Consider the following 13,896-nt stretch of genomic DNA (forward strand, 5'->3'; position numbering starts at 1 on the left):
TTATCATCTCAAATGTTTTATCATTTGGTGCCTGGAGAATTTTAGTCTATGAAATGAAGCTTATAGTAGGCCCAAAATCTGCTGGAGCTTGTTAACATTTTACTAATGATATATTTTTTTCATTCTAATAAGATTCTGTTTAATGGGTTTGGATCTTATACAAATAGCACAAGAGGAAATAACTCAAAGTTTTAGAATTTTATACTATCTGTTGACAGATATGTTATTGATACTATATTGCGGAAAGGAGGACAAAACTCGTTTTTACAGAGTCATGGGGACAGGGGTAGAGTCCTTGGAGGTAGGTTACCCCCTGGGCTAAGGGGAGGAGACATGATCAGGTAGAGCTCTGGGACCAGCCCCAGCTTCAATGAGAATATCTCTTCTTTGGTCTGTTTCCTGTGGATTTTGTCCTGTGTGAAGGTTTTCACATGATCCTTGCCATTCTGGCTTCTAGTACACTCTCAGCGACTCCCTAAATAAAAAGCTACTCCTGTCAGGCCAATCTCTTACCCATGCCAATTCCAACCAGGAAGGTTTGGCTCAAAGCTACTCACTGCTTAGAAAGCACCCTTTACCCCTCCAGCAATTTACCCTTACACTATCTTCAAGGAGGAAAGAATCAACTCCTCTCCAAAGCTGTCTCTAAACAACTGTCTTCCCTGACTTTGAATTGCCTAAGAGCTGACCTTTGCGGTTTAAATACTACAATCTCTCACTTGTTTATAAACTACCTTAAAATTATCTTTCAGCTATGATATGTATATATGTGATGCTTTCAAAATAGACTATAAGCTCCTTTAAGATGGTGGTTCATCTTTTGCTCCTTGTATTACTGGTATTATTAATTCCAATACTATATATTGAAAATGAAATATGGTTTAAAACAGTAAGTACTGCCCAATTTCATTACAAATACTAGAAATTTTAGAATTTTGCCATCTATCAAAATTTATATCAAAATGAGTATAGATTTTTATAACCCAAAATAAGTATAATTCTTAACAGACTGTTTTGTTGTAAGAATTTATTCAGCTAAAAGTTGACAGAAAAAAATGTGAGCTGTATTTTTAAATTAAAAGCATATAATGGTGAAGGTGGTTAAAAAAACCACATAAAAGCTTTAAAAAGTGGGAGAGAAAAGGGGGATGACTCAGAAAGAAAAAATTAGATTGTTATTATAAATACAATCTAAAAAAAAAGGAGGGCTTCAAATTCAACAGAGATAACATAAGAATGTTTAATTATACAGTGTTTTCTAATAAGTATCTGTACAAAACTTAAGAATTAATTATTGATGGCTCTCCTTAGACACTAGCAAATATACGTTTATTTGTTTAGATTGGTTTCTGGCACCAAACTCTTTAAGACTTGAAATTTTAATGACTTCACTAAATATGTTCTCGTCCTTCATTCCAGACATGAGTTTGTCCTTTGCTATGCTGCTCATGAATGCTCGGATGCCAGCAATGATGCAAGAAACAGATTTCATATTAGTAAAAGAAAACAGTCTTGAAGCAGCTTTTATGAGGGATAAAGAGAAGCAAGTAACTTAGTTATGTTAAACCTGTATTTCTGCATCACTGAACCAAACACACAGATGGAAACCTAACTGGATCCAAAGAAGGTAAGGAAGACTCTGAAAGGATTCAGAATTGAGCACCAAGACATAATAAAAGCAAACAACCAAAGCCAAAACACGCAGAGGAGGTCAAAGTCAGAGCTGAAAACAATAAGTGAAGTAACTGAATTTGCTTTGATTTCAGGGTAAGTGACCATATAACTTATTATCCAAAGTGGAACACTTAGGCACTGTTAATAATTATGATGGGAAAACCAGGACTGTCCCAGGAAAACCAGAACATATGGTAATCATATTTTAGAGGCTACTGTTTCATTGATGATGAAAAACAGTACACACTGAAATGTGAACATAGACAAAATGTCAGCATTATTGAGCATCTCCTGAATGCCAGGCAGTGCTGTGTTCTGGGACTATAGTCATGAACAAAATGGTCCTTAAAGAGCTTATAATCTGTTTAGTGTAGACATCAGCCTCAAAGGGTCTCCTGATATACCTTTGAAATTAGATAAAATTAAAATCCAAATGATATACATTAATTTAAATTTGATGACATGCAAAGCATTGTAAAAGGTGCTGAGAAGAAAGATGTCAAGACAAGGCTTCTTTCTTAAGATGTTTATAATCTAGGGAAAAAGACCATATGTAAAAAGTTAAATTACTATGAAAGACAAATACTAACTCAACATAGCTGTGGGAGAAATGTCATGAGATAATGCATAATTAATTGACAAGTTAATCATAAAGAAGTAATTGTTAAAGGAATTCCTAGAGGGATAAGTTCCTTCAGTCAGGGGTGATTGGCTTTATGGAAAAGCATTTGTCCTGGGTCATGAAGACCAGGTAGGACTGGGGTAGATAGGAGAAGGAGAGAGAGGTGGAACATGAGAACGAAGCTCAGAGGTAGGAATGTGTAGGGCGATTTGAAGGACCCTAGATCAGCCAGTGTGGAGGAGTAGAGACAGGGCTGGAAAGATACTTGACTCTTAAAAAAATTTCCCTCAAAGATTTTTTTACCTTTTAAAAAATCGAAATACAGTTTATTTACAATATTATATTAGTTTCAGGTGTATAACATAGTGATTTAATATTTTTATAGCTTATACTCCTATATATATGAATATATATGTGACTATATATGAATCTATGTAGATGTACATATCTATATTTATACATTAGATATATACCCAGTAGTAGAATTGCTGGATCATATGGTTGTTCTATTTTTAATTTTTTGAGGTACCTCCATACTGTTTTCCAAGTGGCTGTACCAGTCTGCATTCCCACAAACAGTGTACTAGGGTTCCCTTTTCTCCATTTCTTCACCAATATTTGTTATTTGTGGTCTTTTTGTTGATAGCCATTCTGACAGGTGTAAGGTGATACCTCATTGTGGTTTTAATTTGTATTTCTCTGATGATTAGGACTGTTGAGCATCTTTTCATGTGCCTGTTAGCCATCTGTATGTCTTTGGAAAAATATCTATTCAGGTCTTCTGCCCATTTTTTAATCAGGTTGTTTATTTTTTTTGATATTGAGTTGTATGAGCTGTTTATATGTATGAGCTGTTTATATATATGAGTTGTATGAGCTGTTTATATGGCCCCTTATTGGTCATGTCATTTGCAAATATTTTCTTCCATTCAGCAGGTGTTGATGGTTTCCCTTGCTGTGCAAAAGCTTTTAGCTTCAAAGCTAAATGCTCTGGGGGCTTCTCCTCCCGATGCCAGACCCCCAGACTGGGGAGCCTGACATGGGGCTCAGAACTCTCACTCCTGTGGCAGAACCTCTGCGATATAATTATTTTCCAGTTTGTGGGTCGCCCACCTGGTGAGCATGTAATTTGATTGTATTGCAAATGCACCCCTACTACCGTCTCATTGTGGCTACTTTGTCTTTGGATGTAGAATATCTTTTTTGGTAGGTTCCAGTCTTTTTTGTCAATGGTTGTTCAGCAGTTGTTATTTTGGTGTTTTCATGAGAGGAGGTGAGCTCAAGTCCTTCTACTTCACTATCTTGTCTTCCTCTCCTTTATCGTTATATAATGCCCTTCCTTGTCTTTTGTTATAGACTTTGTTTTAAAGTCTATTTTGTCTAATATGATTATTGCTACCCCTGCCTTCTTGCTGTTTCTGTTTGTATAAAATCTTTTTCCATTCCCTCATTTTTGGTCTGTGTGTGTGTTTAGCTCTGAAGTCAGTCTCTTGTAGGCAGCATATAGAAGGGTCTTGTTTTTTATCCAGTCAACCACCCTGTGTCTTTTGATTAGAGCATTTAGCCCGTTGACGTTTAAAGTAATTATTGATATTATTGCCATCTTATTACTTGTTTTCCAGTGTTTTTGGTAGTTCTTCTTGTTTATTTCTTTTTGTTTGTTTGTTTCTTCCCTTGTGGTTTGATTATTTTCTTTAGTAGTATGCTTGAGTTCCTTTCTTTTTGCATCTATTTAGGTTTCTGATTTGGGGTTACCATGGTGTTCATATATGTTGTCATGTAACTATATGCTTGTTTCAAACTGACAGTCCTTTAAGTTCAAACACATTCTAAAAGATCTACATTTTTTTCTCTCCTCCCTCACATTTTATGATTTTGATGTTTATCCCTTAACTTTTATGATTTTGATGTTTATCCCTTAGTTATATTTTATTTTATTTATAGTTTTTGTCTTTTAATATTTATACTAGCTTATTTAAATGGTTGATCCACAGCCTTTACTAGTGGGGTTTTTCCTTTCCTATGACTTCTTACTTCTTGTTGTAGCCTTTTCTTTTCCACTTAGGGAAGACTTTAACATTTATTTTAGGGTTGGTTTAGTACTGATGAACTCCTTTATTTTTTGCTTGTCTGAGAAGTTCTTTAGCATTCCTTCAACTCTAGATGATAATCTTGCTGGGTAGAGTATCCTAGGTTGTAGGTTTTTCCCTTTCAGCACTTTAAATATATTATGCCACTCCCTTCTTTCTTGTAAAGTTTCTGCAGAAAAATCAGCTGATAGCCTATTGGGGACTTGGTGTCTTGTCCTTGTATGTGTCTCTGTTTTTTCTCTTGCTGTCTTTAGAATTCTCTCTTTTTCTTTAACTTTTGCCATTTTAATTATGATATGTCTTGATGTGGGTCTCTCTGTGCTTCCTGTACTTGAATATCTGTTTCCTTTTTCAGGTTCAGGAAGTTTTCAATCATAACTTTTCCAAATACATTTTTGACCACTTTCTCTCTTCTCCTTCTGGGACCCCTATAATATGAATGTTAGTATGCTTGATGTTGTCCCAGAGGTCCCTTAAACAAACTAGTCTTATTTTTTTTTAATTTATTTTTCTTTTTGCTGTTCTGATTGGGTGATTTCCATTATTCTATCTTCCATGTTACTTATGTGTTCTTTATTACCTAGGCTGCTTTTAAATCCTTCTAGTGTGTTTTTCATTTCCATTATTGTATTTTTCAGCTCTGACTGGTTCTTTTTTTTTTTTTTTAATTGGAGTATAGTTGATTAACAATGTTGTGTTAGTTTCAGGTATACAGTAAAGTGATTCAGTTATATATACACATATGTCCATTCTTTTTCAGATTCTTTTCCCATATAGGTTATTTCAGAATACTGAGTAGAGTTCCCTGTGCTATACAGTAGGTCCTTGTTGATTATCTCTTTTATATATAGTAGTGTGTATATGTTAATTCCTGACTCCTAATTTATCCCTGACTTGTTCTTTTTTTAATATTTTCTAGTTCCTTGTTAAAATTCTCACTGTGTTCATCTATTCTTTTCCCTAGTTCAGTTAGTATTTCTTATTACTAATGCTTTGAGCTCTTTATCTGGTAAATTATTTATCTCTGTTTCATTAGTTGTTTTATCAGGGTTTTTTGTTCTTTCATTTAAAACAAATTCCTCTGTTTTCTCATTTTGCTTAACTTTCTCTGTCTCTATGAAATTAGGTGAAACAGCTACTTATCCTGGTCTTGAAGGGTATCCTTGTGTGGGAACGTCCATATGCAGTCCATATCTGCCCTGTGGCTTTGGTGGGAGAGCTGGATCTGACGTGAGCGTGAGTCACATCTTCCCCCAGGGTGTGCTGGCAGCTGTCACCTTGGTGGGAGCGGGGGGCTGGATATGGAGGGGCTAAAGTCAGAGCTAGCTGTGAGCTAGGGCTTCTCCTATGCTTAGTGGCCATTACTGCCCTACTGGGGGCAGTGAGGGGGTCCCAAGGTGCTGGCGCAGAAGCCCTGAGGGTTGGGTCCAAGCTAGTTCTGTTCCATCTAAGTGTGCGCTCTCCCCTATTCCAGCAGTGGCACCATCACCACAGAGGGGAGGAATGCTGGAGCAAGAAGGCCCAGAGTAGGTACCCAGTATAGGCTGGGATATGTGCTAGGCAGTCTTGGCACACCAGTCAGAGCTCCAGACTGCTCGTGATCCACCACCTTCACGAGCACCAGTAATGGCCACCCTTGCCCTGTTTAGATGCAGTGCCTGGTCTGAGCTGGCTCCGTTTCCGCCAGTTGTGCGACCTCCTCAGCAGTGGCAACCTTCACCCTAGTGGGGAGCTGCAGTGGAGCTAGAGGGGCTGGAGTGGATGCTTGGCATGGGCCAGGGTGTGCACTGGGGTGGTTGCAGGAAACCAGCCAGAGCCCTGGGAAGTTTCAATCTGCTTCCTTTGCCTGGTTCCCAGGAGTAAGGAAGCATGTGTATGCTCTTTAAGAGCAGAGTCTAGGTTTCTTATAGCCCTCCTGTTAGTCCCACTGGTTTTTAAACAAGCTAAGGGGACTCCTTCTCCCGGTATGAGACCCCAGGGCTGAGGTGTCCTCTCCTAGGGCTGCAGGTCCTGACCTGATTGCTTCTCTTCCCCTCCTACCTGACTCCATGTGGATCTTTCTCTACAGCCTTGTTTGTTGTATAAGAGTCTTTCTGCCACTCTCCAGTTTGTTTTCAGTGTGAATTGCTCCACATGTAGATGTATTTTTGATGTGTTCGTAGTGGGAGGTGAGCTCAGTGTCCTTGTACTCTGCCGTCTTGATCTCCATTTTTTCCTTCTTAAAAGCAGCATTAGAAGTAGCAGAACAACCACTACCATGACAACTTTCATTTGTGATGGGCAGTGGGTTGTGTGTATACCTGGATGCCTCCTACCTTTTCTACAGCACTGGTAACCTCCCAACCACTTTTGGCTGCCAGGCTTTTGAGAGCCTCCACATTGCCATTACTCAAGGATACCTAAAACACAAATATTTGAAATGCTGTGAGTTCAGTGCAGATATGTGATCAAATATTTTCTGCTTAGAAAGTGGGCACTGTTAGAGCCAAAGTGATGATGTTGAGGTTAGAACTAAGTTATAGGAACATAATTTCTGTCTCAAACTCTTCATGCCGAATTCAAACAGGTAATGTGAGTCATATATGCTTAGCAGATTAGTATCATTTTAATTAGCATCCTAAGCAAAGACAAGAACACCCTTCAGTATGACTTGTAATCAACGGGTAATAAGTAAACTTGGATTTCCCTTCACATTTTATGGTCAAAAACATTAAAATGACTAATACTTCTCTATTGCGTTATAAAAATGCAAGCCAGTGGGCATGTCATTCAACACAAGCTATAATGAAACACCAGATCTCAATGTCCTATGTTGCTTGAATGCATTTGATGGCAGAGCATCCAGAGTTTGTATTCAGGAACTATACATATAATTCAAACAAGGCAGTGAAGTAGCTGGCTGATAACTAGTTACTGATAGCTTGGTTTTGTTTCATTTTGAGATGACTGGTTGCTATAATTCACCTTTTCATCTAACCTGTGTAGGCACAACATGAGTCAGTTAAATGAGGGCATTTCCATTTTTGTAATGAACTGATTTTTACATGAAGAGCTTCAGATCATAAAACTGTCACCTGGTTGCCAGTATCCCAGTGTATGCAAAGTGGAACCTCTCCTTTGTGGGAAATAATGTATTTTCTGGAAAAAAATTAAAATATTAAATAACAGTTTTCTTCCCTGTATTTAGCACACAGCAATAACTATGACAGTTTCTTGAAATGAAATCAGCAGTTTTAAAAAGCTGCCTTTACTGGTGGAACAATCAGAAAGAACAATTTCCATCACAGTAGTCTCCACAGTCAAAAAGCATCAGACCTTCTCTTTTTACGTTATGTGGGAATAGAGACACAGAGAGGGCTCTTTGCTATGTAATTTGTCAGATGAGAGAAGATTCCATAAAATCCTTACACCTAAGTCCCTTACCTGCCTAGGCGAATTCTCTTGCGTGCAAGAGCTCCACGATACCGTCTAAAATCATCCTTAAATAAAAAACAAAGTAAAATCAATAAATTTCTAATATTTTAGTGCTACAATCCTTAAGTTTCTCTCTCCTAAGTCAGTTGAAAAGGCTAATTGGGACAAGGGGTCTCTACGTGAACTATCTTCAGGTCAGAGTTGGCAGTAAGGCAGCTTATTCCGAAAGACTTAATTCCGATGAGTGTAGAGCAGCATAGAGAACTGGGTGTAAGGTGGGAGAAGAGAGTCAGAAATGAGACACAGAAGACGATATGCTTCCAACAGCAGCATGTGGCTGAGTAGATGTGAAGTCTTCAGGGACTTCACCATTTAAAGAAATGACTAGAGTGATTTGGAAAAAGAAGAAAAAGACCATTTTACTTTGTGATGCAGAAAAGAAAGAAAACCAAAGGGGAATAGACATGGAGGTTGTTGCCAGTTCAGGAAAAGATTCTGTGTGGAGCTCTGTACCCACAGCTTCCCCAGAATAAGTGGTCTGATTACTGAACCATACATGCTAATAACTGACCTTTGACATCGGTTTGATTCTGGGAAATGTGATCAGTTCTTCCTTATCATCGACAGCATTATAAATGAGAAACGCACTGTTGATATGACGGCCCCGGCCCCCAGACCACTCCTGGCAGTCAAAGGCCTCCACGCGCACTCCCACTTCGACACTGCAGACGGGTGACAAGGGCAGTGGGCAGAGAACCTGAGCATGCCAGGCCTACTCTGCCCACTGCCCCACCACCTCCTCCAGGGAAAGAAGAGATTGAGGACCCTGGGTTGTTTCATTGTCATCTGCTAATCTATGCAACTGTTAACATCCATTTCATCAGGTCGATTGATCTGATGTACAAGCTCCTAGGAGCATTTCTGCTTTACTTTCCCACTTGCAAGTGGTAGAAAGGCCAGTGGAACTTTATATACCTTCATGAACCTATTTTGGTAATGGGGGAGGGGTGGTTAAATTGTGCCAAAGTCAAGTTTTCTCTCCGAAAAACAATAGTTCTGTAATTTAAAAGCATCAAACACTGAAACTGGATAGGAAACACAGATGTTCTTTTTTACATTTAAAAAGAAAAAAATACTAAATTAAATATTTTCTTTGTGTATCAAGAATAATAAAAATAACTGGGACGTGGTTTGGACTTCATGGTGATAAATGATGGGTCCATTATGAAGTGGTTGACCACACAGTCACTGGGACTCTTTTGAGAGTGAAAGGAAGAATTAATAATTATGACAGGTGCAAAAACCAAGACCATCCTGGATCAAATAGGACATACAGTCACACTTATTATGAGACAAAAACCAACTTATCCTAACAGTGTTAGGAGGCCTGGAGTGGAACAGAGAGTTAAAATGTGTGTCTATGGATTTCGAAGATTAAGTGAAGTTTAAAAATAATTAGAAGGAACTTGATTTTTTTAAACTAGTCACTATACTTACCTCCAGATTGAAATAAAACAAAAAATATTGCTTATGTGCAAGTTTGAATTCATTTATAGCAGCCTAAGAGCACCAGACATGCTTTACCAGGTCTGAAATGTATTGTTGACAATGGCATTGAAGACAAGACGATCTCCAACTGTAGATGGTCCCCGGAACTTAAACATGTCCACGGACTTCAGAAGGGGATGCGCTCGACACAGGCGGCTGATGAAATGAAGGGAAGGAGAGAGAGAAGAAAGTGATCATTCTCCAGAATATTTTCAGGAACTGTTGCTTTGCTTAATGGATGCAATAGGCCAGTGTTCAGGGTGCTTTCTAAATGAATATCTCTTTTAGCTCAAGAGGGAAATGAATAACTGGATTGTGTGTGTTGAGAGTGGTCCTGTACATTACCTGCAAATATTTTAGGAAATGCCACACGTCACCAGGCCGTGAGGTCTTTACCAAGATGCTGCTGCTCCTGCTCTTGTGGTGGCAGTCCTGCTCTTGTTTTGTGCCCTATGGAAGTGTCTCCAAAAAACAAACCACTGTCGTTTGTTCTAATTTAAGGGATTTTTTTCCCTCCTGACAGCTCATGACTACAGTCACAGAAAGCTGTGACTCCCAGGTTGGAGTGGGGCACAGTGAAGAGAACTGTCAGCTGGTGCCATTCACATGCATTCCTTGGCTTCACTGTTACTTGAGTTCACCCGCATGTCAAAGACTAATTTTTTTCCCCTAAAGAAAAATTACCTGGATTGCTGCACAAAGCCTGAAAGGCTACAAAGAATACATTTTACAATTTTTGTAGTGTGCGGAGTTTTGAAAATCTATAAAGAAAATTTAATCTCAGAAAGTTACTTCCATAATTTGCTACATTTTAGATTCCCACTGTAGTCATCCAATTACTCTAAAGAATTGTGCCAACAATAAGTGAACAGACTCTGCCATAGTTAGTTATATTGTAAGCCTTTACAATAGAACAGGTTCAAGTGCTTTATTGTCATTAAGAGTGACAATGTCATTTTAAAAACAAGCTCTTATATTTGTGCACAATTTATAGGAAGGATAACCACAGGTTTCTAATTATAGTCGTAACTGTAGACATATTACTAATAAAATTCCTCTAATTTGGGGGAAATAAAACCTTAACAGTTTTCAGTGGTTACAAAAATTGTCGGAAGGGCAGATCCTGTTCAAATGCATTTTCAGAGAACACAGTGTTCTTTAAAGCTGCTCAATTACCTACATGGCTTCATTAAGAATAAAGGAGCCCTTTTTGGAACTGAGGAGCATTTAAAAGTACTTTTCTAAGTTCTTTCCTCTTTCTCATCTTATTTTTCAGTTAATCCTTTGGCCATGGTGATTCTAACCAGCACCTTCAGAGATCAGACCTAATTGTAAACCGCCTTTATAAAAGTTTGTATCTTGACCATTTTTAAGTGTAAAGGCTATCTTCTGTTTCTATCCTGCATCTACTTTGTCATAAGTAATGTGACAAGGAGTTGCAGTGTCATAAGATCAACAGTCATAATTCAGAATCAAGTATAAGAACTGTCATTTCATTTTTATGTTTGAACCAAGAATTTAAACATTCACCTTCAAAAAAGGACAGAATAATTCTAAGGTAAACAGGAAAATGACTTATCATTTTCTCGTTTTGATAAAAGGCAACATTGTTCTCTACTTGTTTCCTTGACTGCCCAATAGCTGAACCTCAGACCCTTCTATCCTCTCCCCACTGGTCTCAAGATCACAAGCCAAAGGTCCAAACCAAGAACCTTGCAGAAATAGTAGCCACTGTCTCCATCCAAGCCATGATCTGGCCACCAAATGTATTTCCATGATGATTTGCATGGGGTGGGAGGACAAGTTCAATGCTCTGCACAGAGGTGCCCCTCGTGGAAACCATTCCTTCTTCTTCATCACAAGTGGGATCTGAAAGGTGAATGTGAACAAAGGTGGTGGAGTTAAATGCAGAACCTGAGGCTACAGCCTTTCCTTCAACTCATGGGATTTTTTAGAAAACATAAATTATTACCAAAGACTTAAAACTCCTGAAGAAATGAATAGGCTTTATTTACAGTGAATTGGATAAGACCACAGATCAGAAAGGGCATTTTAGAGATTGTATTCCAACCCTGTTTTACAAGTCAACCAGAATTTTTTTTTTTTTTTTTTTGAGGTACGCGGGCCTCTCACTGTTGTGGCCTCTCCCGTTGCGGAGCACAGGCTCCGGACGCGCAGGTTCAGCGGCCATGGCTCACAGGCCCAGCCGCTCCGTGGCATGTGGGATCTTCCCGGACTGGGGCACGAACCCGTGTCCCCTGCATCGGCAGGCGGACTCTCAACCACTGCACCACCAGGGAAGCCCTCAACCAGAATTTTGATTAAAAGAATGTTTAAGTTTAAGTTTGAGTTGCTTCAGGTGGAAGAGGGGCAGATCAGAACAGGTCAGGGCAGAAAGAAATTTGGGGATTGATGGATATATTATTATCTTGATTGTGGTGATGGTTTCATGGGGGTATACATGTCTCAAGACCTATCAAGTTGTACACTTTAAGTATGGGCCATTTATGGTATGTTAATAAAGTTATTAAAAAGAAAGGGATTTGAGCTTTAAAGGGCCACAGACACTGAAAATCTAGAATAGTTTGCTGTTTGATAAACTTCAGAATGGGAATATGGCCTCCCGTAGTTACTGTTTTGTAATGAATGCAGTCACAAACAGAAAAGACACAATACATTGTACTTCTTAGTGTCATTCTACTTCTTTTGAATCATATCTGCTTCATTTACTGACAAATTGGTTTTGACTCTCAACAATGGAGAAATCATCTACTTTGGCGGCAAAGCAGTAAAATGTATTCAGTTATATTGCCTGCATCATCAAGGGAATTACCAGCTAGGCTTATATCTCACGTACTATTGTTGAGGAGGTGGGAGAAAGAATTACACAGTAGGGCACCATCCTGGTTGTACCGTCAGAGGCACAGCTGAGCTTTCAGTGTGAGAGCACAGACATGCCCGGCTGTTTTTGGTAACTGGGAATGGAGCCTTTCTTATCACAGTCACATATAAGTGAGCAGAGAAGAGTGGTTACAGAGATTTAACTCCATTTCCTGATCTAATTATTATATTTTTCATTAATTGATGGTATTTTTCTTTTATGTTTTTTCCCCTTCATTCCACTGATCATTTCAGTACCCTGCTTAAAAACATGCAGTGACTTCCCCTTGGCCTATTAGAAGAACCTAAATCATTCCTATGGCCCCAAGCCCTTCCTTTCCTGTCTGGCCTATGCCTACCTCTCCAGCCCCAGCTAGTCTGATTTGCTCCTAGCACCCTTTCCCCTCTCAAGCTCTCTCTCCCTTTGTTCCAACCACAATAGCCCTTTTTCAGTTCCTGTAACTAAATGTTGCCCTCAACATCAGGGCATTTGTACATGGTGCTCCTTCTGTCGGCGGCAGTTCCACCGGCCACCCACACTTTCTTCCACTTACCTCCTATTCTCTCTTGGCCCATCTCAGTCACTACTTCCTCAGAAAAGCCTTCTCTGACCACAGCAACCCCACTATTATGAGCTCCCACTTGTACCTTTCTTTCACGGTTATAATTTTATGTTTATTTGTGTGATCTTTGATTATCTGACCCCCTATATCCTAAGCTCCTTTGGGCAAGGACTGATTTTTTAAAATTCTAATAAAATTCCAGAATGTGGGTGCTCAGTCAATATTTATTGAATGAATAAATGGATGAATAAACTTAACTTTGCTGATTTATTCCACGTTCACAGTCCTTACTAACAACAGAATATTTTTAGGTAACAAAATGATTGTACTGATTTATACTTCTGTCTGTTATTACAGTTCCTACTGCTCCCCATTTTCACTTAAATAGTATTGTGGACTCCTCAATTTTTCCAATTTCATGGGTGTGAAATAGTGTCTCATGGAGGTTATAATTTGCATTTCCCTGATTAATGATGAGGTCCAACATCTTTTCATATGTATATGGAACTTTCATGTTACCCTTTAATGAAATGTCAATGTTGTTTGCTTCAAATGTTACTTCTCCCCCTTTCTTTTTCTCCTCTCTTCCTGGAACTTTGATTAGATGCTTGTTAGACTTCTTACTCCATTCTCTATATCTCCTAATCTCTCATATATTTCCCATTTCTTTGTCTATCCATCTGCATTCTAGGTAACTTCTTCAGATTTACTTTTCCAGTTTACTATCTTAGATGCTGTTTAATTCATCCATTGAGTTTTTTTTTTAATTTTTATTTATTTATTTTGTTTGCATTGGGTCTTCATTGCTGCACGTGGGCTTTCTCTAGTTGTGGCGAGCCGGGGCTACTCTTCGTTGTGGTGCACGGGCTTCTCATTGTGGTGGCTTCTCTTGTTGGGGAACATGGGCTCTAGGCACACGGGCTTCAGTAGTTGTGGCGTGTGGACTCAGTAGTTGTGGCTCACAGGCTCTAGAACGCAGGCTCAGTAGTTGTGGCACACAGACTTAGTTGCTCCATGGCATGTAGGAACTTCCCAGACCAGGGATCAAGCCCATGTCCCCTGCACTGGCAGGCAGATTCTTAAGCACTGTACCACCAGGGAAGTC

At 39.0% G+C, this 13,896-nt stretch overlaps 1 protein-coding gene across 1 annotated transcript in view; it reads right to left on the reverse strand.

Moving 5' to 3' along the window:
• The window catches only part of ACOT12 (acyl-CoA thioesterase 12), a 48,022-nt gene that overhangs the window by 6,179 nt on the left and 27,947 nt on the right, over window positions 1-13,896 (reverse strand). The window contains exons 6-11 of the mRNA XM_065874975.1: window positions 11,061-11,217; window positions 9,385-9,504; window positions 8,372-8,522; window positions 7,810-7,865; window positions 7,461-7,524; window positions 6,702-6,785 (exon numbers count right to left, since the gene is read on the reverse strand). Of these exons, the coding sequence (XP_065731047.1) occupies window positions 6,702-6,785; window positions 7,461-7,524; window positions 7,810-7,865; window positions 8,372-8,522; window positions 9,385-9,504; window positions 11,061-11,217 (632 nt within the window). The remainder of the gene's footprint in view (window positions 1-6,701; window positions 6,786-7,460; window positions 7,525-7,809; window positions 7,866-8,371; window positions 8,523-9,384; window positions 9,505-11,060; window positions 11,218-13,896) is intronic.

Source organism: Phocoena phocoena, chromosome 3, assembly GCF_963924675.1.
Source record: "Phocoena phocoena chromosome 3, mPhoPho1.1, whole genome shotgun sequence".
Classification (NCBI taxonomy): Eukaryota; Metazoa; Chordata; class Mammalia; order Artiodactyla; family Phocoenidae; genus Phocoena; species Phocoena phocoena.